A 26,199-nucleotide genomic window follows, 5' to 3' on the forward strand; every position below is an offset into this window, starting at 1 on the left:
ATGTCCGCCTCAGTGGTAAGAGCTCTATACACACCTCATGTAGACAAAAGCAAACAAAAGGACATTTTTGATCTACTAACCAAACACCAAAAGGTGATCAGAGAGAGGTCTTAAATCATGGTTTGGGTAAATACTCAATTCTGATTGGCTGCATGGAGTTCACTAATTGCTATTCTTTGATACCTAATCAGAACCTGTCTCGAATACAAGACCAGTCTCTAGTCCTACACTGCAGACTACAAAAGGCCATCTAAGGGATAAAGTTTCTCAACAACCTCCAGCTGGTACTGCCAAAATACCTGCCATGAGAAACAATGCCAACTTTGATAATACTCTCATTGACAGTCATTAACTCATTAAATAAGCATATATACAGGACTGTCTCAGAAAATTAGAATATTGTGATAAAGTTCTTTATTTTCTGTAATGCAATTAAAAAAACAAAAATGTCATGCATTCTGGATTCATTACAAATCAACTGAAATATTGCAAGCCTTTTATTCTTTTAATATTGCTGATTATGGCTTACAGCTTAAGAAAACTCTAAAATCCTATCTCATAAAATTAGAATATTTCCTCAGACCAAGTAAAAAAAAAGATTTATAACAGCAAAACAAAATCAAACATTTTAAAATGTCCATTAATGCACTCAGTACTTGGTTGGGAATCCTTTTGCACGGATTACTGCATCAATGCGGCGTGGCATGGAGGCAATCAGCCTGTGGCATTGCTGAGGGTTTATGGATGCCCAGGATGCTTCAATAGCGGCCTTTAGCTCATTTGCATTGTTGGGTCTGGTGTCTTTCAGCTTCTTCTTCATAATACCCCACAAATTCTCTATGGGGTTCAGGTCAGGGGAATTGGCAGGCCAATCGAGGACAGTAATGCCATGGTCAGTACACCAGTTACTGGTGGTTTTGGCACTGTGGGCAGGTGCCAGATCATGCTGGAAAATGAAATCCTCATCTCCATAGAGCTTTTCAGCAGACGGAAGCATGTAGTGCTCTAAAATCTCTTGGTACACAGCTGCATTTACTCTGGACTTGATGAAACACAGTGGACCAACACCAGCAGCTGACATGGCTCCCCAAACCATCACTGACTGACTGTGGGAACTTCACACTGGATTTCAAGCAACTTGGATTTTGCGCCTCTCTTTTTGTGTCTTACCCTCCTGATGGAGGGTGTCAATGATGGTCCTCTGGACAGCAGTCAGATCAGCAGTCTTCCCCATACTTGTGATTTAGTTTACTGAACCAAGCTGAGTGTTTTTCAAGGCTCAGGAAACCCTTGCAGGTGTTTCGAGTTAATTAGACGATTCAAGTGATTTGTTTAATACCCTACTAGTATACTTTTTCATGATATTCTAATATTTAGAGATAGGATATTTGAGTTTTCTTAAGCTGTAAGCCATAATCAGCAATATTAAAAGAATAAAAGGCTTGCAATATTTCAGTTGATTTGTAATGAATCCAGAATGCATGACATTTTTGTTTTTTTAATTGCATTACAGAAAATAAAGAACTTTATCACAATATTCTAATTTTCTGAGACAGTCCTGTATATATATATATGAATAAATATATATGTGAATAAATATAAATATATTTATAAATACATATATATAAATAAATATTTATATATATATAAATAAATATATACATATTTATTTATATATGTGTATGTATATATATATATATATAAGTATGTGTATATATATATAAATATAAATAATATGACATCCTTGGATCCTTTTCCATTCAATTGATTATCATGGAAGTGTAGCCAGACAGATTGCATAAGTTATGTATCCTGGACATAAGTCTTTTTATAATTGCTTTTTGGGGACTTATTCAACAGAAGGAAACATTTGACTCTTTGTGCTTGAAAGTCACCATCCTGAGGGCAGAAAACATTTCCTCCAAAGATTACCGTAAGTTGGCTTTCACTGTTTTAAGTAACAATATGTGCCGTGCATGTTTTGTAATGCTTAATACCTATAAATCATGTTATTATCACCCGTTCCCATCTCTGTTACAGTGTCTGAATCCGACTGCTACGTGATTCTCACACTCCCGACAGCCACGTCAGAAACCTACCGTACGACTACCGTGTCCAACAATAACAACCCAGAATGGAATGAAACGTTTACTTTTCGGGTCGCCGCCCATGTGAAAGTGAGTCTTCTCAATACTAGCATGACGTCACACACACAAGCGTCTGACTGACTGCTGTTGTTCAGCCCACCGTGGAAAGAACCAGTTCAGTTAGTGAGTCACAATCAGGGACAGGGCAGACAATCACAGGCACAGGAAGTGCAGGAAAACAGAGGACCGAAGAGACGGGAACTTCAAAATAAAACAGGAAACAAGGCACGACAACCCAGATTGTGTCAGTTAGCAAGAACAAAAGTAAATGTTTGCCGAGTAGAAGTCGAAAGCTCGTTGATTTAAAGCTTTTCTGCTGTTTCCCCAGAACATTGTAGAGATCAAGCTCTATGATGACTCTTTCGCGCGGGATGACAAGTTTGCGGAGCTTCTGTTTGATGTCGCAGATCTCTCAATCGGGATGAAGGAGACCAAGACCTTCACGATCAACCCAGAGGTAAAGCAACTCGAGAACACTTGCGCTGCATGATTGTAACTCGCTGAGGGCTGCTCTGGTACACATTGACCATTAGTTGAATGATTATGCTTGAAGGATTTTCCCGTGTTCACTTTTCTATAGACGGAGGGCAAACTTCTGGTAGCATTTGAGCTACTTCAGAGGTAACTGTGTATGACCGTTTACTTTTATGTTCTCAACATTTATTATATATTGTTCCCTGGTTAAAAATAAATAACTTTTTGTATTTTTGTAGTGAGGACCTCCCTTATGAATATCTCACGAATGGAGTCCTTGTGGTAAGATTTCTCAAATGACATCAGCAATATACACCTTCCTAATGTTACATCAGTATTCCACTCTCCATGTTGGCTGGAACCCTGAAAAGGTATGGAGGATCACCAACTTGCAACATGAGAAGACATTTAGTTGCTTAAATAACAAATAGCAACAGAATAAACTTTCATTGCACAAATACAGGTATCAAAACAACAAAATGTGCATTAGTATCTGAATGAAAGTGCAAAAACCACAGCAGTGCAGAGAAATGTGCTGAATAAAATACAGAGTCAATCAAATGTAGACTATAGAATATACAGAAGGGTATGGACATGCCAGATGAGCAGTATGAACATAAAATTGTGGTGTAATAAATAACAGAATGAACATCGTAGGACATAATTATACCTATAATTAAGTTATGTGGTTTTTCCCTCTCTATTGTCTGCCTAAAGGCTGTAGAACCACAGAGGACGCAATTCCTTTCCTTTCGTTCAGTTTGACTTGAAATAAGTTTTATCAAATAAAAGAGGGTGAAAATCTTAAAGAACAAGAAATGGATAACATAGTGCCATTTTTAACTAAATATTTATTCTTAAATACATGTATTCCATCAACATTTTCTCAACATCATTAACTACTAAATTGTCATTATTCCCATTTAAATATATTTGATTAACACGTTGATCTAAGAAAATATATACGTACACAGGCTTTTATAGATCCAAATATCATAACTTTCAATTATTACCCATAAAACTCAAACTCTGCTCAACAAATCAAGAGTCAGCACCATTAAAATATGGTGTTGACCCGTAAGTGTCAGTGTCTGAAAAGTTGACCTCACACAAATGCTTCAGCTCAGCGCTGCCCTCTTCTGCAGTATTCCATAAATTACACCTGATATTGTAAAATCAACTAAGGTTCCTAAATAGAGTTAATTTCACATATGTGTGGAAATAATAATTATTAAATGTATCTTATATATATGTATATATATTTTTATATATAAAAATATATTTATTTATAGATATATATTTATATTTATTTATATATATATATATATATTAGTGCTGTGAAAAATAACGCGTTAACTCAGTTAATTCAATTACAGGTTTAACTAGTTTTTTTTTTTTTACGCATTTAACGCATGCGCAGAATGAGCTTCCAGTCCGTCTGTTATTGGTCGTCTCGAACCAGCAGCATGTCATTCTGTCTCTAGTGTCGCGTTAACACGACTCCGATCTCCGTCTCGCGCGCCGCAGAGCTCGGATGCTGGCGTGTGCGCGCACATCGGGACGAAAAAAAAGTCACTTGCAAAATGAGCTTCCAATACACCTCTTCAATCTGAACTCTGTCCGCTCTCATGCAGACGGTCTGTTCATCGGTAATGATCCTTCCGCAGGTTCACCTACGGAAACCTTGTTACGACTTTTACTTCCTGTAGATCAGGGTCTCAACACGTCGATCGCGACCTGCCAGTCGATCGCGGCGTAGTGTCGGTAGATCGCATGACATTAAAGAGATTGGCCCGCCCCCTGACATGTTCTCTAGAGCACGTATTTGTTCTTTTATTAAACTAAACGTCTGTTGTGGATCGGATCTGGACAGCTGCATGTCATTTCTGTCTCTCGCGTTGCGTTAACACTTATCGATCTCCGTCTGGCGCGCCACAGAGCTCCGTCTTGCGCGCATCGACCGAGCAAAAAAAGTCACTTGTCAATCTGTCCACCTGTCCGGGCCGGTGAGGTTTCAGCTTTGCAGCGGTGTCCCCGCCGTCCCTTTCATCACGGCCCAGTTCATGAAGAAAACCCACACAGTCAGTTTGCCTCAGCAGCTGCTAAAGGAAGACTAGAGGCCTTTAGATTGTATCATGGTGGAGTTAATGGTTGACAAACAAGAGAAACATGTTCTGTTTAACCCTCCTGTTACCTTTACATTTACTAACATATTTTCCCCTCGGGGTCAATTTGACCCCAGCAATTAAAACCTCCAGAAAATTATTAGAATTAATATTGCTTCCCAAGTTTAAGTGTGAGGTACTTTATGTTTGTTTGTTGACTACCTAAATAGCCCTTTAAATAAATAAAAAAGTTGATATTTCTTATATGTTTGACACAGTGAAAAACAGCCTGGGGTCAAATTGACCCCAAAGAACACCGACATTAAACATTGAATGGGGTCAAATTGACCCGAAAGGTAACAGGAGGGTTAAACATTCTGTTTAGGATGAAGATGTATTAATGTTCCATATGGAAGAAAACTGCTAAATAACTGCTGAGTTGCAGCACCATTGTATAGAAGAATGTATAAATGTATATATCCGTCTTTTGTCATAAATCTCTATGTTCTCACAAAATATACCGAGAATAAAGGTAATATGTGATTAATCATGATTAATCCACAGAAACCTGTGATTAACCCGATTAAAAATTGTAATCGTTTCACAGCCCTAGAATAAATATATATATATATATGAATAAATATATGTATATACATATATATATATATGAATAAATATAAATATATTTATAAATACATCTATATAAATAAATACATATATATAAATAAATATTTATATATATTTATAAATATTTATTTATATGTATTTATATATGTGTATATATAAATAATATGACATCCTTTTCCATTCAATTGATTATAGTGGAAGTGTAGCCAGACGGATTGCATAAGTTATGTATCCTGGACATAAGTCTTTTTATAATTGCTTTTTGGGGACTTATTCAACAGAAGGAAACATTTGACTCTTTGTGCTTGAAAGTCACCATACTGAGGGCAGAAAACATTTCCTCCAAAGATTACCGTAAGTATGGCTTTCACTTTTTTAAGTAACAATATGTGCCGTGCATGTTTTGTAATGCTTAATACCTATAAATCATGTTATTATCACCCGTTCCCATCTCTGTTACAGTGTCTGAATCCGACTGCTACGTGATTCTCACACTCCCGACAGCCACGTCAGAAACCTACCGTACGACTACCGTGTCCAACAATAACAACCCAGAATGGAATGAAACGTTTTCGTTTCGGGTCGCCGCCCATGTGAAAGTGAGTCTTCTCAATACTAGCATGACGTCACACACACAAGCGTCTGACTGACTGCTGTTGTTCAGCCCACCGTGGAAAGAACCAGTTCAGTTAGTGAGTCACAATCAGGGACAGGGCAGACAATCACAGGCACAGGAAGTGCAGGAAAACAGAGGACCGAAGAGACAGGAACTTCAAAATAAAACAGGAAACAAGGCACGACAACCCAGATTGTGTCAGTTAGCAAGAACAAAAGTAAATGTTTGCCGAGTAGAAGTCGAAAGCTCGTTGATTTAAAGCTTTTCTGTTGTTTCCCCAGAACATTGTAGAGATCAAGCTCTATGATGAGGACTCTTTCGCGCGGGATTTAAAGTTTGCGGAGATTCTGTTTGATGTCACAGATCTCTCAATCGGGATGAAGGAGACCAAGACCTTCACGATCAACCCAGAGGTAAAGCAACTCGAGAACACTTGCGCTGCATGATTGTAACTCGCTGAGGGCTGCTCTGGTACACATTGACCATTAGTTGAATGATTATGCTTGAAGGATTTTCCCGTGTTCACTTTTCTATAGACGGAGGGCAAACTTCTGGTAGCATTTGAGCTACTTCAGAGGTAACTGTGTATGACCGTTTACTTTTATGTTCTCAACATTTATTATATATTGTTCTCTGGTTAAAAATAAATAACTTTTTGTATTTTTGTAGTGAGGACCTCCCTTATGAATATCTCACGAATGGAGTCCTTGTGGTAAGATTTCTCAAATGACATCAGCAATATACACCTTCCTAATGTTACATCAGTATTCCACTCTCCATGTTGGCTGGAACCCTGAAAAGGTATGGAGGATCACCAACTTGCAACATGAGAAGACATTTAGTTGCTTAAATAACAAATAGCAACAGAATAAACTTTCATTGCACAAATACAGGTATCAAAACAACAAAATGTGCATTAGTATCTGAATAAAAGTGCAAAAACCACAGTAGTGCAGAGAAATGTGCTGAATAAAATACAGAGTAAATAAAATGTAGACTATAGAATATACAGAAGGGTATGGACATGCCAGATGATCAGTATGAACATTAAATTGTGGGGTAATAAATTTTCAAAAACAATAACAGAATGAAGATCATAGGAACGACCGGAACCAGTGTGACATAATTATACCTATAATTAAGTTATGAGGTTTTTCCCTCTCTATTGTCTGCCTAAAGGCTGTAGAACCACAGAGGACGCAATTCCTTTCCTTTCGTTCAGTTTGACTTGAAATAAGTTTTATCAAATAAAAGAGGGTGAAAATCTTAAAGAACAAGAAATGGACAACATAGTGCCATTTTTAACTAAATATTTATTACATTTTCTCAACATCATTAACTACTAAATTGTCATTATTCCCATTTAAATATATTTGATTAACACGTTGATCTAAGAAAATATATACGTACACAGGCTTTTATAGATCCAAATATCATAACTGTCAGTTATTACCCATAAAACTCAAACTCTGCTCAACAAATCAAGAGTCAGCACCATTAAAATATGGTGTTGACCCGTAAGTGTCAGTGTCTGAAAAGTTGACCTCACACAAATGCTTCAGCTCAGCGCTGCCCTCTTCTGCAGTATTCCATAAATTACACCTGATATTGTAAAATCAACTAAAGTTCCTAAATATAGTTAATTTCAAATATGTGTGGAAATAATAATTATTAAATGTATCTTATATATATGTATATATATTTTTATATTTATATATATATAAATATATTTATTTATAGATAGATATACATATATATTTATTTATATACATATATATATATATATATATAGATGGATATAAATATATATATATATATATAGATGGATATAAAATATATATCTTAACCAGACTAACTGATCTCTCTTTGTGTCTTCCAGGCTGCCCCGTTCTCTGTACTGGATATTAACATTGACAAGCTGCGAAGTCATGAACGTATGTTGTCTAAAATTCTATCCAATTCATTCATTGACTGGCTCGGTGGTAGAGCAGCGTTGTCCTTCAATCAGAGTATTGGCGGTTCGATCCCCAGCTCCGTTTCTCCATGCCGATGTGTCTTTGGGCACGACTCTTAACCCCTGCAGTGTGTGAATATTAGTTAGAGTCCTGATGGTCCCTGTCCTCAGTGTATACATGGTTGTGAATGGGTGGATGATGACGACAAGTAGTGTTAAAGCTAGAAGACTATAAAAGTGCTATAAAGTACAGGCCATTTATTATTTACCATTAAGTCAGCTTAAAATTACTTAGGTTTTCATTGTCCTCTTCATCAAATATTGTTTTCATATTCTTTTTATAGCTTCACAGATATGAAGGACTGTATTGTTGTTGAAAATCACCAAAAAGGTGTCCGTTAATAAAATCACAGCTGCTTAAAATACTTTTTTAATATTAATAATTTTGTTATTTGACTATCTATCCGGTGAAATAGGTCACGGTGAACTATTATTCATACTCGACTTGTAATTTCCTTCAGCTCACCGAGCATTTCAGCTTCTTCACATCGTTCAGCTTTTTGCTTTTTTTCAGCAAAGGAGCTAAAAACTCTGACATAGTTGGGGAACAGCTAGTGAACATTGTGAAGCATATTCAGATTATTCCTTCAGGACTCGGAGCGAAAAGTGAATATTAGAATTTCAATCATCCGGTATCCAAAGACAACTCTGAATGAATATTAATGCTGCTCCAAAACTGCTGGATGCATTACAAATACTGTTCACCATATCAACTGTAAGGCGCATGGTCTCTGTGGCAAACCCTTGTGGAAAAACGCAATGAACGAAAAATCAAGAAACCTTGGGGAAGTCTTCATCAGACAAATGGATGACTTTAGTATCATGATCATTTAAAAAAATCATCAAATCATTGAGTGGCAGCAACAATATTGATATTTATCAGTTTCAACAGATTAACATGACATTGTTCTCTTGCACGTTCATTTCTTTCACCAGGTTTGTGGAACAAGATGCAGAAGCTGAGGGATCTCTATCGTGAGAGTCTCATAGCTAAAGCAAAGGAAAGCCCGACACTGGGAGACTTGGAGACAGAAATAGAAGTATCAGTGAGTTTGAATTGTCTTTTAAATTGACCTGTTTGACAGGTATGTGTCACAAATTTAAGGTCTACTCGTCAACTTTACTTGTCACCTTTTTGAATGCAAAAAAAGAGAAGGGGGAAAGGAAATGAGGAAAGCAAGGAAATATTTTATTTTTTAAGTTCTTCAGAGCAACTTATTTTCTATAATAATTGCCACAGCATACATTAAAATGTAGAAAGAAAGTATAACATGGCTCTTTTTCCTGTTCTCTATCAGCCCTCTGCTTCTACATATGCTGCTGCTCCTCCAATGGAAAAATATCCAAATCTCAAGCCGCTACCAGTCAAACATGCAGGAGAAGTGTTTGATCAGGTAAGAAATGTGTGAGCAGCTGGATTCACTGGTCCTCTGGTTTTGACCAACTGAAGGTCTGAAGAAAGGCCGACCCAAGCGTTTATGGGCCCCCTGGCTGAATTTGATCATATAGGACTGTAGTTTTAATAATAAATGTTTCATAGCAATGTGTCTGTTTCTCAACACAGGACAAAGTGGATTCGGACATGAAAACACATGAAGGGTAAGGTGCTACTTCTACCAGACAGTATTACCAAAAGTATCTGAATTTCTAAATATTACACCTAAAGCCTGTGATTTTGAGCAAAGCCAGAGGCAGTTAGCCTCCACTCTACTGCTTTTGGAACCTGGCTGCAATCACAAGAGCATTAGTGAGGTCAAACGTCATTTCGAAATTGTAATTAAACCCAAAGGTCTGGGAAACACTAATGTCTATATTTTAGAAAATTCGTTGAGTTTATGGTCTCAATCTCGAGTTTCAAGTCTTCTTCAATACATTATGATGTATTTAGTAAATTACAGTTCATTTCGAGTCAAATAGACCATAAAGCAGAGTATGGAGCCGGTGCCTACCGGAGCCGTAGACCGCGTCACTACGTCCCTCCTCCGCATTGCAAATATGGTAACTTCTGTTAATCAGTTACAAAAAACAACGAAATGGTGACCACCGTATTTCAAGATGGAGACACAGAAATCGCTGAACTCACTGAATCCTTCAAAACATCACTCCACAAATCAACGGGTGACGTCACAATGACTACATCCACTTCTTATATAGAGTCTATGATTACAACACACACAGAAGGAGTGTGTGTTGTTCTCGTTCTCTGCTCAGGTAGACCAATATCTCCACTATTTCTGAATCTTGACAGCACCTTTTAAGATTTGCCTTATTACCCTCCTGTTACCTTAGGGTCAATTTGACCCCATTCAATGTTTAACCCTCCTGTTACCTTTATATTTACTGACATATTTTACCCTTGGGGTCAATTTGACCCCAGCAATTAAAACCTCCAGAAATTTATTAGAATTAATATTGTTTTCCAAGTTTAAGTGTGAGGTACTTTATGTTTGTTTGTTGACTACCTAAATATCCCTTTAAATATATAAAAAAGTTGATATTTCTTATATGTTTGACAGTGAAAAACAGCCTGGGGTCAAATTGACCCGAAAGAACACCGACATTAAACATTGAATGGGGTCAAATTGACCCTAAGGTAACAGGAGGGTTAAGAGGCTTCAAGCAAAACCAGTCAAATATTCCCAGACCCAAAGTTTATAGACATGGGCATCCAGCCGGGTCCTTTGAGTGCTCAGCGGTGCAAAAAACATGAAAGTGTCAATCAGAAGAGGTCAGTGAAACAATGTTGTTTAGCTTTGTGTTATGTTCCACAATCCACAGCGAGCGTCTTGCAGTTCGTCTGGACTTTGACATCCCAACTCAAGAGAAGGAGTTCCTGAAGAAGAGGAGCGTTGTCGTGGCACAGGCTTTGGAGAAGCTTTTTGGTGCTCAAAATGATCCTAAAAAGGTAGAGTGCTTTATCTTTGTTACTTTTCCCCTCGTACTCCTGTCCACCACAGGGGTATCGGTTTGCTAATCATTTCATTGATCGATAAAACTACAACGTAATACCAAAGAATGTGCCAGAAGTCAAGACCAACATGCTCCAACGCGATGACATCATGAACTCTTAACATGTGACACATACAGCTTGCAATACACTGACGGACAGTGTGCACAAGTAAAGTGGTCTGGGCTGCATGCGTCCATGATATTGTGTCCATGACGATGCATCCAACATTATGGCTGCTAACTGTCCTGGAAGGGGACCTGTTGACTTAGTTTCCTCTTTTTTGTATACTGCGTTCGATCATGGCTGTAACTCATTTATGCATCAAACTCATTCTGGGGGAGCCCGAGGCATTCCTAAACTAGCTGGGAGATAAAATCCCTCCAGCGTGTCCCGGGGTCTCTTGCCATTTGGGTATGCCCGTAAAACCGGCACTGCGAGGCGCCCAGGAGGCATGCTGAGTAGATGCCTTAACCCCCTCATCTGAATCCTTTGGACATGAAGGAGTAGTGCCTCAACGCTAGATCCCTCCTCATGCCCCAGCTCCTGCCCCTATCTCTAAGGCTCCCACCGACTCTAAGAAGGTCGGATACTCCGAACTGCGGTTTTGGTGCATAAACACAAACAACAGTTAGGTTGCTCCCCGCAAATCTGGGGAGCAACCCGCAGGCATAGTGAGACGACCCTCTCGTTCTCCGGGGAAAACTCCAACACAGCGGTGCTCAACCGGGGTTTATGATTATCCCCACTCCCGGCACCTCTCACCCTGGGCAACTCCAGAAAAGAACAAGGTCCAACCCTTCTTCAGGAGCTTGGTTCCAAATCCAGCGCTGTGCGTGGAGGTGAGTCCAACTATATCTAGCTGGTACCGCTCCACCTCCTGCACCAGCTTTGTCTCGTTGAGACCCACCTGGCATCCTGGCTCCTGTAGGGTGCCCTGGTTTCCCTGGTCCGGGCATTGAAAGAAAGCTGTTGGCCATAGAGTACATCAAACATAAGCTACTAAATATCATTCAGCATTTGGTCAAACTCAAAGAGCTGCACAAGCCACACCTCTGTATTCTCTGTTCAGGTGCCGGTGATAGCAGTGGTGGCTTCAGGGGGAGGGTCCAGAGCAATGACGGGCCTGCTTGGTAGCCTGAGAGGCCTGAAGGAAATCGGGGTCCTGGATGCTGTCAGTTATATCACTGGTGTTTCTGGATCCACATGGTGAGTGAACCATTTGAGTAGTCCACAGTATCTTAATTTCAATCTTCTAATTTTACTAAGACAGACAGGCAATCCTTCAAATGTTGGGCTATGCCATATAGAAAGGTTGTAATTAAACAAAGGGTAACAGGGCAGTGGTAAAAACAGGTGAAGACAATTCATGACCAAACAGCAAACTCTGAGACTGACGAATTCCTGAAAATTCCTCCGTGGACAAAACGTATAGTTATGTATGTTGTCATTCTGGGGGGTGTGGAGGCCGATCAGGAAGGGTAAAAGGGCCCGGTGGACTGCTTTTAAATGGTGTGAGAATACCACTTGCAGCTGGATGTGGTCAAAAACAGAAGATTATTGTGGATTTCATAAAGAGGAAGGCCCCACTTTCTGCATCGGTGGGATTGATCGTCACCACCGACAAGTATGTGTGTGTCCAACTGAACAACAGAGGTCATTTACAAAAGGCCTGAGCCAAATTTACTTTCTGAGAGCTCAGGTCAAGGGCATCAAAGCAATGGATGCTAACAAAGGTCATTGCTGGTCTAATTGGAGGTCTGTTGGTGGATAACACCTCACCTTCAAGCTAAAGAGCAGTTTAGCAAGAGATGTATCTCGCCCTAGTAACCTCGGTCTAAAGGAGTGATACAGAAGATCATTTCAGACATTACAACTCTACTCTTTAAACACCCAGAACATTGAATAACACTTGAATAATTTGTAAAGCACATTGTAATATTGTTCATATTGACCAACTTAATATAGAGCTCATCATTTAGTTTCTTTTATTGTTTTGTCTATTGAGTGCTATGGCATTTTGATTTCCCTCTGGGGACAAACAAAGTCGACTATCACAAACATGTGCCAAATGACTTAACTGTTGCTTCAACTGAATCAATTGTTTTATTTATTTATTATTTTATTAAGGCTGTCAGTTTAGACCAGGGATTCCCAAAGTGTGGTGCGCGCCTAGGGGGTGCGCGAGAGGAAAAATGTAATGGCGGTCTAATGGTGTAATAATTAATATTAAACATTCTCAGGGCTCTCAAGTGTCACGCATTGAGCATGAGACTTAGTGGCGTCCCTAGGCTAAAAAACGGATGTTTTTTAATTAGCCACGAATGTTAATAAAAAAAAATAAAGATTTGGCACACAAGTGGTTAACACCTCCAGGTCGCACGTGACGTCATTCACCCAAAACAGCGGAGTCAGACTGGCAGCAGGCGCACGTAACAGCAAGCTTCTGTCTGAGAGTGTCTATGTCTACAAATTTCGCTGCTTCACTCCTCTGGGCTAAGCCCAGCGCCGCCGCTCCCATAACGCGCATCGCTCTGCCGTGATACGCGCCGACACATCCGCGCACACAGGTGAGCACACTCTCACTCGAAACCCCCCCTCCCGTCAACAACTCTTCTCGGAGCAAAAAAAGAAAAAGTGTGGGGGATTGGGGGTGCGTGAACCCGGTCGGGATGTAGAAGGGGGTGCGTGGCCTAAAAAGTTTGGGAACCCCTGGTTTAGACCATTGACTTTACAAAATATGGATGTAGCCCCTGTGATGCCACCCAAAGATGTCCTATGAACCATTGTGACACTAAGTGGGTAGCTCTGGCCGCCGTCATCTTGGCAGTGGAGACGTCCTTGAGGACCACACTTGCTAGGTATCTATCTTCTACAGATAGATAGATAGATAGATAGATCCATAGATAGATACATCCAAAGATAGATCCATATATATATATATATAGATCCATCCATCCATCCATTCTCATCCGCTTATTCCGGGGTCGGGTCGCGGGGGCAGCAGACCCAGCAGATTGACCCAGACTTCCCTCTCGCCCGCGACACTTTCCAGCTCATTCTGGGGGATCCCGAGGTGTTCCCAGGCCAGCCGGGAGATATAATCTCTCCAGCGTGTCCTGGGTCTTCCCCGGGGTCTCCTCCCATTAGGACGTGCCTGGAAAACCTCTAACGGGAGGCGTCCAGGAGGCATCCGAACCAGATGCCCGAACCACCTCAGCTGACTCCTTTCGATGCGAAGGAGTAGCGGCTCGACTCCAAGCTCCCTCCTGATGTCCGAGCTCCTTACCCTATCTCTAAGGCTGAGCCCGGCCACCCTACGGAGGAAACTCATTTCGGCCGCTTGTATTCGCGACCTCGTTCTTTCGGTCACTACCCAAAGTTCATGACCATAGGTGAGGATTGGAACGTAGACCGACCAGTAAATTGAAAGCTTCGCCTTTCGGCTCAGCTCTCGCTTCACCAAGACAGACCGGTACAGCGCCTGTTTTACTGCTGCAGCTGCACCGATCCGCCTGTCGATCTCCCGCTCCATCTTACCCTCACTCGTGAACAAGAGCCCGAGATACTTGAACTCCTTCGCTTGGGGCAGGCACTCTGTCCCCACCTGGAGGAGCAATCCACGGTTTCCGGCAGAGCACCATGGCCTCAGATTTGGCGGTGCTGACTCTCATCCCTGCCGCTTCACACTCGGCAGCAAAACCCCAGTGAGTGCCGGAGGTCATGGTCTGAGGATGCTAACAGGACCACATCATCTGCAAACAGAAGAGAGGCGATCCCAAGACCCCCAAACCTGACCTGCTCCACCCCCAGGCTGCGCCTAGATATCCTGTCCATGAAAATCACAAACAGGACCGGTGATAAAGGGCAGCCCTGGCGGAGACCAACACCCACCGGGCACGTGTCTGACTTACTGCCGAGGATGCGAACACAGCTCCTACTGCAGGCGTACAGAGACCGGATAGCCCGTAGCAACGGGTCCGGAACCCCATACCCCCGCAGCACCCCCCACAACAATTCCGAGGACCGGGTCGAAAGCCTTCTCCAAGTCCACAAAACACATGAAGACTGGTTGGGCAAACTCCCAGGACCCCTCGAGGACCCTTGCGAGGGTGAAGAGCTGGTCCACAGTTCCACGACCGGGACGGAATCCGCACTGCTGGTCTTGAATCCGAGGTTCGACCAGCGGTGAGCCTCCTTTCCAGTACCCTGGCATCAACTTTCCCAGGAGGCTGAGAAGTGTGATTCCACAATAGTTCGAGCACTCTCCGGTCCCCTTTTGAAAATGGGAACCACCACCCCGGTCTGCCAGTCCAAGGGCACTGTTCCTGACCCCATGCGACATTGAAGAGGCGTGTCAGCCAAGACAGCCCAACAATGTCCAGCGCCTTCAGCATCTCAGGCGGATCTCATCCACCCCGGCGCCTTGCCACCAAGGAGCTTTTAACAACCTTAGCGGCCTCTGCCAGGATATTGGTGCACCCCCAAGTCTACAGGCACTGCCCCTCTAGAGGGGACATGTTGGCCGGATTTAGGAGTTCCTCAAAGTATTCTTTCCACCGTCCGACGATGTCTCCTGTCCGGGTCAGCAGCTCCCCCCCCCACGCTGAGAACAGCCTGGGGTAGACCCTGCTTTCCCTTCCTGAGCCGTCGGACGGTTTGCCAGAACCTCTTTGAGGCCAAACCAAAGTCCTTCTCCATGGCCTCCCCGAACTCCTCCCATGCCCGAGTTTTTGCTTCCGCGACCACCGCAGCTGCAGCCCTTCTGGCCTGCCGGTACCTGTCAGCTGCTTCAGGAGACCCCTGGGCCAGCCAGGCGCGGTAGGCCTCCATCTACAGCTTGACGGCTTCCTGACCCCGGTGTCCACCACCGGGTTCTTGGGGTGCCGCCGCGACAGGCACCGATGACCTTCCGACCACAGCTCCTGTCGGCCGCTTCCACAATAGAGGCTTTGAACATGGTCCACTCGGATTGCATGTCCCCAACCTCCCTCGGGATGTGTGAGAAGTTCATCCGGAGGTGGGAGTTGAAGACCTCCCGGACAGGGTCCTCGACCAGACGTTCCCAGTTCACCCGCACTACACGTTTGGGCTTGCCAGGTCTCTCTGGCCGACTCCCCTGCCATCTGATCCAACTCACCACCAGGTGGTGATCAGTTGACAGCTCTGCTCCTCTCTTCAGAATCAGAATCAGAATCAGAAACAGTTTTATTGCCAGGAATGTTTTCACAAACAAACGAGGAATTTTTTTTGGTGGAAGGTGCAACATTTGGACATGACAAACAAACAACAATCAACACGACAGAAAGACAACAAATAATGTGAAGTGTTTGGGTGTGTGCTTCAAGTGGTGTGTTTTAGTTAAAGTGCATGTTAAAGTGACGTGTGTGGAGGAGGGAAGAAGAAGGAGGAGGGAGGAGGAGTGAGGAGGAGGAAGAGGAAGGAGCGGGAAGAAGGAGGAGAGAGGAAGGTGGAAGAAGAGGTGGTAGTCCTGGGGGTGACAGTCAGTCAGTCCCGGGGTCCATTCATGAGCCCGACCGCCGACGGGAAAAAGCTTTTGTTGTGGCGGGTGGACTTAGTCATGATGGACCGCAGCCTCCTCCCCGAGGGGAGGGACTCGAACAGGGAGTGTCCAGGGTGGGAGGGGTCGGCGACAATCTTTCTGGCCCGCTTCAGTGACCTGGAAGTGAACAGGACCTGGAGGGAAGGCAGATTGCAACCGATAACCCTCTCGGCCGAGCGGATGATGCTCTGCAGCCTGCGCTTGTCTTTGGCTGTGGCTGCAGGGTGCCAGACGGTGATGGAGGAGCAGATGATGGACTCAACGATGGCCGTGTAGAATTGTACCATCATTCTCCCTGGCAGGTTGAATTTCCTCAGCTGCCTCAGGAAGAACATCCTCTGCTGGGCCTTCTTGGTGATGGAGCGGATGTTCAGCTCCCACTTGAGGTCCTGGGAGATGATGGAGCCCAGGAAGCGGTAGGACTCCACAGGGTCGACGGGGGAGTCACACAGGATGAGAGGGGCGGGTGGGGCTGCATTCCTCCTGAAATCCACAACCATCTCCACTGTCTTTAGAGCGTTGAGCTCCAGGTTGTTCTGGCTGCACCAGGTCACCAGGTGGTCAGTCTCCCACCTGTAGGCGGTCTCGTCCCCACCAGAGATGAGTCCAATGAGGGTGGTGTCATCCGCGAACTTTAGGAGCTTGACGGACTGGTGACTGGAGGTGCAGCTGTTGGTGTACAGGGAGAACAGCAGAGGGGAGAGAACACAGCCTTGGGGAACCCGTGCTGGTGGTCCGGGAGCCTGAGACGTGTTTCCCCAGCCTCACGTGCTGCTTCCTGTCGGTCAGGAAGTCTGTGATCCACCTGCAGGTGGAGTCGGGCACGTGCAGCTGGGAGAGCTTGTCCTGCAGCAGGGACGGATGATTGTATTGAAAGCAGAGCTGAAGTCCACAAACAGGATCCTGGCGTAGGTTCCTCGGGAGTCCAGATGCTGGAGGATGTAGTGAAGGGCCATGTTGACTGCATCGTCTACAGACCTGTTGGCTCTGTAGGCGAACTGCAGGGGTCCAGGAGTGGGTCGGTGATGGTCTTGAGGTGTGACAGGACCAAGCGTTCAAAGGACTTCATGACCACAGAGGTCAGGCGATGGGCCTGTAGTCATTGAGTCCTGTGATCTTGGGTTTTTGGGGACGGGATGATGGTGGAGGCCTTGAAGCAGGCTGGAACGTGGCATGTCTCCAGGAGGTGTTGAAGATGTCGGTGAACACCGGAGACAGCTGGTCAGCACAGTGCTTCAGGGTGGAGGGGAGACGGAGTCCGGGCCCGCTGCTTTGCGGGGTTCTGCTTTTGAACAGCCTGTTGACGTCTCTCTTCAGGATGACGAGGTCGTCGCTGAGTTGATGGAGGGTGCTCCAGAGGTGTGAGCCCCTGATGGGCTGGGGAGGGTGGGCTGATGGTCTGTGGCTTGTTGATGGGGCTGTGGGGATGGTCTCAGGACTGCTCCATTGTCTTTCAAAGCGGCAGTAGAACTCATTTAGCTCGTCTGCCAGAAGCACATTGTTCATGGAGTGGGGTGATTTGGGCTTGTAGTTGGTGATCTGCCTGAGCCCTCTCCAGACAGAAGCAGAGTCGTTTGCTGAGAGCTGCTGTTGCAGTTTCTCAGAGTACAGACGTTTAGCATCTCTCACCGCCTTGCTAAACCTGTATTTGGACTCTGTGTACAGGTCCTTGTCCCCACTCCTGAATGCCTGGTCCTTCTGCAGTCTTAGCTTCCTGAGCTCCGCTGTGAACCAGGGTTTGTCGTTGTTATAACTCACCCTGGAGCTGGATGGAATACAGCTGTCCTCACAGAAGCTGATGTAGGAAGTTACAGCCTCTGTGTACTCATCCAGGCTGTTGGTAGCAGTCCTGAAGACATCCCAGTCAGTACAGTCCAAGCACGCCCGTAGATCCTCCAGAGCCTCACTGGTCCACTTCTTGAACTTCCTCACCACAGATTTGCAGAGCTTTAGTCTCTGCCTGTATGAGGGAATCAGATGAACCATGACGTGGTCAGAGTTTCCCAGTGCAGCTCGAGGCACGGCGTGATAGGCCCTGCTGATTGTTGTGTAGCAGTGGTCCAGAATGCTCTTCTCTCTAGTAGGGCATTTAATTAACTGTCTATATTTAGGGAGTTCGTGGCTGAGGTTTCCTTTGTTAAAATCCCCGAGTACAATAACTAAAGAGTCCGGGAAGGTCCGCTCCACACACCGTATCTGTTCGGCGAGGGTCCGCTGTGCCTCGTGCACGTTCCCCTGCGGCGGCATGTAAACTCCGGCCAGGATGAATGAAGCGAACTCACGTGGGGAGTAGAAGGGTTTGCAGTGAATGATAAAAGATTCCAGGTCCGCGAACAGTGCTGTAGGATCACCGTTACGTCGTTGCACCAGCCGTTGTTGAGGTAAAAGCAGATTCCTCCACCCTTTGCTTTTCCGGAGAGCTCCGTGTCCCGGTCCGCTCGGAACAGCTGGAAGCCAGCGAGCTGGAGCGCAGAATCTGGTATCGATCCACTTAGCCATGATTCCGTAAAACACAGGGCGGAGGATGAGGAGAAGTCTCTGTCTCTCCCACCAGCAGCTGGAGTTCGTCCAGTTTGTTGCACAGTGAGCGGACGTTGGAGAAATATGCCCGGCAGCGCTGTACGAGATCCCGTTTCCGTAGCCGCATAAGCGCCCTGAGCGTTTCCCTCTCCGCGGCGTTTCACCGCGTGGGCGAAGGTGAGCACACCTTTTACAAAAATGTCCAGTAACTCCACAGAAGTTAAAAACGTTGGAAATAAATCCGCTGGAGTTGTTCCCCTGATGTTCATGAGCTCTTCTCTGGTGAAAGAGCTCTGGGAATCACAGCAGAAAACAGTATTTAAAACGAAAACAACAAAAAACATCGCGCACCAACACACCGAGGCGGCCGTCCGCGGCGCCATCAGGAAGTATAAGTATCCAAGACACCCGAGTATCCAAGACATACGGCCGCAGATCAGATGATACGATTATAAAGTCGATCATCGATCTCCGGCCTAAGGTGTTCTGGTACCAAGTACACTTATGAACCACCTTATGTTCGAACATGGTGTTTGTTATAGACAAGCAGTGGCTAGCACAGAAGTCCAATAACAGAACACCGCTCGGGTTCAGATCGGGCAGGCCGTTCCTCCCAATCACTCCCCACCAGGTTTCTCTGTCATTGCCCACGTGAGCGTTGAAGTCTCCCAGGAGAACTATGGAGTCGGCAGGCGGTGCCCTCTCCAGGACCCCTCCCACCGACTCCAAGAAGGCCGGATACTCTGAACTGCGGTTTGGTGTATAAGCACAAACCACAGTCAGAGTTTTACTCCCCGCAACCCGTAGGCGCAGGGAGGCGACCCTCTCGTTCTCCGGGGCAAACTCCAACACGGCAGTGCTCAGCCGGGGGCTTGTGAGTATCCCCACTCCCGCCCGGCGCCTCTCACCCTGGGCAACTCCAGAAAAGAAGAGAGTCCAACCCTTCTCCAGGAGCTTGGTTCCAGAGCCAGCGCTGTGCGTGGAGGTGAGCCCAACTAGATCTAGTTGGTACTGCTCCCCCTCCCGCACCAGCTCTGGCTCCTTCCCCGCTAGCGAGGTGACGTTCCACGTCCCTAGAGCTAGTCTATGCCGCCGGCGATCGGCTCGCCCAGGCCCCCTGCCCAGCCTGCCGCCCGGTCTACATAGCACCCGACCCCGATGATTGTCCCTGCGGGTGGTGGGTCCACAGGGTTGCTGCTCGATGTCGTTTCTTCGGGCTGAGCCCGACCGGGCCCCATAGGCGAAGGCCCGGCCACCAGACGCTCGCCGACGAGCTCCCCTCCTGGGTCTGGCTCCGGGAGGGTGCCCCGGTTTCCCTTGTCCGGGCGAGGTAGCTGAAGCTCGAGTGCTGCTTTTCATCAGGGTTTTTGAACCGCTCTTAGTCTGGACTCTCACCCGAGACCTGTTTGCCTTGGGAGATCCTACCAGGGGCTAATGCCCCGGACAACATAGCTCCCGGGATCACTGAGCCTCTCAAACTCCTCCACCACGTTAAGGTGGCGATTCACGGAGGATATATAGATCCATAGATGGATAAATCCATATAGATCCATAGATACTGTATATAGATTCAGAAATTGATAAATCCAAAGATGGATAGATAGATCAATAGATAGATCCATAGACACAATATATATATATTAGGGCTGTCAGCGTTAACGCGTTAATCTATGCGATTAATTTGGCCGCGTTAACGCACTAAAATATTTTAACGCAATTAACGCAACTTTGTTTACTTCCGGTGTTCGTTGAAGTGTTTACACTGTTTCCGTTTTTAAAACAATTATTTCTCCGTGAAAATAAGGAGCAGAAATCAGTTTAACTCGTGGATGAATCAGTCGGGTTTCCTCCTGCTCCTCCTTCCTCCCGTCTCCCCCTCTGATACTCAGAGGAACGGAGGGGCGACGTGTCGGGTGACGCGGCGCGGAAAGAACTCGTCACACGAAACCTTCACCGTGATTTGTCAATCCGTTTGTCTGTCAACATTTTGCGAAAAAAACAACCAATGAACACTCAGTAAATCACAAAGGACCTCCCACCTCACAGGTGAGGCTCATTAGCAACCTGTCAGTCAGAGAACCAGAGAACACGGCGCGAGGACAACTGAGCCTCATTGAATAGAGCTCAGATTGTTCTGGAATGTTAGATGTAGAACACATGGGTATGTGTCATATAAAAACGCCTTTAAAAGGTGAATTTACATTTTTTGTAAAATGGAGAACATGAGCCCAGCCTCCAGAGGGTGAACGTGACATATTTGAATGTCAGTCAGTTACCAAGGCCACTGGTTCTGCTGCTGTTCAGTGTTAAAGATGACAGGACCAATGGGGTCTCAATATACTTCTTTTTTTTTACTAATCTGGATGTTTCACTGAAGAATCAATTTATCATCCACAATATTAAATACCTCGCTGGCACTGTATATGTAGGAGCCTCTTTGAAAACACAGCTCTGTGGGACGTTTTGTCTTTAAAAAGAAGAAAAAACACTTTTAATCGCGATTAATGAATTTCAAAATGTGCGATTAATTAGTTAATTTTTTTAAATCAATTGACAGCCCTAATATATATATATATAGAGAGAGATAGATCCATAGATAGATAGATCCAAAGAGCAATCCATAGATAGATGGATCCAAAACCTAACCGGACTACATGTGTGCTGTCTAAGCTTTATTATTTGATTTTAAATCGTTGTATCCCCTCATACACTATTACTTCCCATGTGAACAGGGCGATGTCTACGCTGTACCAGGAGGATAACTGGTCACATGAGGACATGGACAGTGTCATCTCGGCAAAGAAGGAACAGATGACCAAGAGTATCCTGAGCATCTTCTCTCCTGAGAAACTCCTGTATTACAGTGAAGAAATTGCTGAGAAAGAGCAGGACGGTTACATTGGGTCACTCATTGATATGTTGGGCCTGGTCTTTGAGCAGCTTGTCTTTGGGAAGGTGATTGAGAAAAACGTGACTATCTTCTGTAATGTTGCTATGTGCTAGCTTGCCTCTTGACAGATTTGTTTGTGGTATTATGTATGTTTATGGGTGTTTACATCACCTGATCTGCTTGGAAGTCCATCCTAGCCCAAGCAACTTTCAATCGAAAACATCAGACAACATATTTACTATCCGGTGTCCTATTGTGAGATGGGCAACCCTGAAGACGGCGAAGGACGTACAATTACAAATTGTTGCTCTCCACACATCATACGAACCCAACTGTTATTTAAACCTTATTCATTGTTGGCTAAAATGAATTCTGTTTCTCATAATACACAAGTTATGCTGAGGCAAGCCAGCCAACTATTATATACTGTATATATCGACTCACAATAAAGTGAGCGAGCCACGGCTAGCCATCGAGCAATAGTTTATGATGCAATGATCTGTGTTGGTTTCTTCGGAACATTAGCTGATTATGTCATTTGCAAGCAGCAAGCTAGAGAATTTATAAGCACTGGGAGTCTTGACCAATCTGACTGAAGAGAGTATTTTTCTATTTTAACTGGCTAGCAATGGCTCTGCGTTAGTCAAGCTAGCATTTGGAGACGCCTGGCACTGGGTCTTGGACTGGCTGATTTTGAGGTTCTACAGCAGCCCTTAAAGGTCCATCTCCAGACCGCCGCTGCAAAGTACATATACACAGCTTGTGCCGACTCTATTTTGTGGGGAGGGTGCTGTTTGTTTGTTGAATTTAGCGTACTCCATTTCTTGGCTAACTTCTTCCGAGTGTTGTGCCGTAGGGGAGCAGAAGTGATGCATCACACACTGGACAACACATAGACCTTATATCCTTTTAATTTTCCTGAATTTTGTTTTTGCTGAAGCCTTTACATAGAAATTAATCCACATGCTGTTATAAGAATCTAAGAAAAAACACACAAATTACGAATTACCTGTCAAAATAGTCTTTGCACCCTGATTTTATATTTTTCAAATGTTACAAATAAATGCTTATTAATAATAATGTTTGGTTGAATTTACAGAAAGTCACCAGTACCCTGTCTGATCAGCAGAGAGCAGTGAATGAAGGCCAAAACCCTTTACTCATATACACTGCTGTCAATATGAAGGATATGGCAAAGGGCTTTCAATCTGAAGCTGGTAAATATCCTGCATGATATCTGTGTAATATTTATCATTTGTATTTGAATTGTAACTGTAATGGGTATAAATAACACTTGATTATGTATTCCTGAATGTATTTTGTGCGAGGGGACTGAAGCCGAATGAATATACTGTACATAGCATGTAAAATATGTATCGCATGTAACTCAAGTGACACCTATGACGGCCTAGTAGTTATATGAAATTAATCATTAATTTTGCAACTGAGATCAATTTAGAAATATTCAGCAAGGCCAGACGGACTAGTGATATAATTATAGATTCAGGACACACAGACTCCTAAAAGAACTTGAACACAATGGAAAACTGTGAAGGATTGATTTTGTATTAACAAATAACAAATCTTGTGGACAGAGTGGTGTGAGTTTACCCCGTACGAGGTAGGCATCTACAAGTATGGGGCGTTTGTCCAAACTGAGGACTTCGGAAGTCAGTTCTTTCTCGGTCATGTTGTCAAGAAACTCCCAGAAGTCCGCCTCCCGTATCTGATCGGTAAGACCACTTCTTCTGTTGCAATGTCAATGTCGAGTCGTACAATTTAAATTTGAGGTCATTCCAATTGTTTCTTTTCAATTTATTTAGGAATATGGAGCAGTGCTATTTCTATCAACATGTCCAAGCTATGGACTCTTGCAACAGGGTTCATGCCTTCTTGGAGCACCTGGCTCGGACCGGAGGTCAACAACATAGGTACAGTTACTCTATTTCATGGTGTTGCAAAACACATGATTTGACAATTTAAAGGATTTACATTTTCTCATTACCTTATATTATTTTGAGCAGGTTCACCAATAATTTAGAAGATAAATATAGTAATAAATCACAACTTTGTGCTATTGAAAACATGAACGTGTGTGCCGATATATATATATATATATATATATAATATATCAGCACACATTCAATGTTATTAAATGTTCGAAGGAGACTTCAATTATCAGAACAATATGAACATTTAGGCTTCCTCGTGTAGCTCACAGTTATATTACAGATATGAATCTTAAATAAAAGAATATGGAGAAAAAAACTGCAAATTTCTTTGGCAACTATCATGAAAGAGAGTTTACACATCAAACCATATATATAATTTTAAAACTTTTTAAACTATATTTATTACCACCATTGTACGACAAAGACATTTCCATGTAAGAACATAATGTTTGTTTTATTTCATTGTTTTATTCTTTTGACAGAAGTTGACACTGAACCATCAACTCTGGACACACACCTCATAAATCCAACCACAGATATCATCTCCATGGTGACTGATTTCTTCATAAATCGTCCAGTCATCGCTGAAATGAACAATTTCATGCATGGACTCTTCATGCACAGGGACTACAATCTACATCGCAGCTTTATTACCTGGAAAGGTAGGCCCTCACGATTCTGTTATTGCTATTTTGCTTGCAAATACTGTCGTAGCTAAATGCGCCTTACTAGGTGTCTTTTTAAACTAAAATGACAAATATTGAAAAACCAAAGCTTATCTTTAAAGTATTTATTCTTGCAAGAAGAGAGTTACAGAGCCACAACGAATCAGAGGAATTAAGCGTTACAGATTAAATATAGCGCAGCATTTAACCACAGGGTTGGGGGCTGTTACATGTGTTTTTTTATTGGAATCATCATGTACAGCATTTCTGTACATGATAGTTGACTGAAAGGTTCAGCACAGAACACAATTGACATCATTTGCAAGCCAGTTATTTCATTTTCCTCGTCTACCTATTCATGCAATCTCAGTTAAAGATCTGTTGGTTTCTCTCTTTCTGTCCAGAAACGCATCTAGATAACTTCCCAAACCAGCTGACGCCCAGTGACGCCACCCTGTGCCTGGTGGATTCTGGTCATGCCATCAATCTTGGCTGTGTGCCCGTCCTGCGGCCAGAGAGAGATGTGGATCTCATCATAACTCTGAGTTACTCATGGGAACCAGAGAACAACCTCAGGGTAAACGGAATCAGGAGGCGCTCATCTGGGACGCACCAATACGTTTACTGAATGTATTCAGTCAACATTAACTATACTCTATGATCATGTCTACTCCATCAGGTCCTGGAGAAGACGGCTGCCTACTGTAAAGACCGTGACATCCCCTTTCCCAATGCTGATTTTTCCAGCCTGCAAAAGAAGCCTTATAAGGAGGTCTACATCTTCGAGGATAAGGAGAATCCCAGAGCCCCGATAGTGGTTCACTTCCCACTTGTCAATGTCACATACAAGCACTTCAAACACCCTGGTATGCCCATTAGAAGTAGCTCAACTTCAGTGTTGCATCTGTTTGGTTTTTTCTTTGTTCTGTATTTTGTGAAACAATAGCAATGTAGCAGTAGAAAGAGACAGTCCAGTTATCTTAGTCATGTGAGGATCTTTTACTTGGGGCTGATAATGGCAGGACAGGGTACCTGTATTTCGTCATTCCATATTGACATTATACAGTTCTTTATTAGAGCTTTGCAGCATGTGTATAGGGTGAAAGACATGCAGCTAATAAGCAGTCCAAATCGACATTAACTTGTAAATTACTATGAATCTGCTGTGTTGCTGACTATGTGCAACTTTACTTGAAACTGCCTCATGAATAAGACGTATAATTATGCTTCATAGGACATGATTTAACCAATTGTATTATCTTGTGACTTTACAGGCGTCAAGCGTGAGACTGAGGAAGACATGAGAGCTGGGGAGGTGGATGTGAGCAGCAACAACTCTCCATACCTCACCAAGAACTTTACCTACTCAGAAGAGGACTATGAGGCTCTGGTGGATCTGACCACTTACAACATATTAAACAACAAGGAGAGCATCCTCGACGCCTTGCGTAAGGCCGTGGAGAGGAGCGCATCCAAGATTAAGAAATGAAGGATAAGCTTTACAACAACCGGTTTATCTGCATTAACAAGTCACCTTTCTTAATTGCCTGTACGAGTCAGTCGATTGGACTGATGGATACAGTAATGATCACAAAAAGCTGAACTCCTGTGTTGACTGGGTTTGAGGGAAGGCTTATCTCTAAAGCTGAATGTGCAGAAATGAATAAAACATGTCATAC

At 43.7% G+C, this 26,199-nt stretch overlaps 1 protein-coding gene across 1 annotated transcript; it reads left to right on the forward strand.

Annotated features, from left to right (window-relative positions):
- On the forward strand, positions 1-26,189 carry LOC130207554 (cytosolic phospholipase A2 beta-like). The gene is made up of 21 exons (XM_056436201.1): positions 1-15; positions 1,861-1,933; positions 2,041-2,177; positions 2,476-2,604; positions 5,635-5,707; positions 5,816-5,952; positions 6,251-6,382; positions 7,849-7,903; positions 8,920-9,029; positions 9,282-9,377; positions 9,548-9,582; positions 10,762-10,906; positions 12,003-12,139; positions 21,746-21,968; positions 23,003-23,120; positions 23,499-23,636; positions 23,727-23,834; positions 24,338-24,517; positions 24,925-25,097; positions 25,200-25,386; positions 25,795-26,189. Exons 1-21 carry the CDS (start codon positions 1-3, stop codon positions 26,007-26,009), a joined length of 2,616 nt encoding a protein of 871 aa, XP_056292176.1. The 3' UTR covers positions 26,010-26,189.
- Positions 26,190-26,199: the final 10 nt, after the last annotated feature.

This window comes from Pseudoliparis swirei, chromosome 17 (assembly GCF_029220125.1).
Source record: "Pseudoliparis swirei isolate HS2019 ecotype Mariana Trench chromosome 17, NWPU_hadal_v1, whole genome shotgun sequence".
In the NCBI taxonomy this organism is placed as follows: Eukaryota; Metazoa; Chordata; class Actinopteri; order Perciformes; family Liparidae; genus Pseudoliparis; species Pseudoliparis swirei.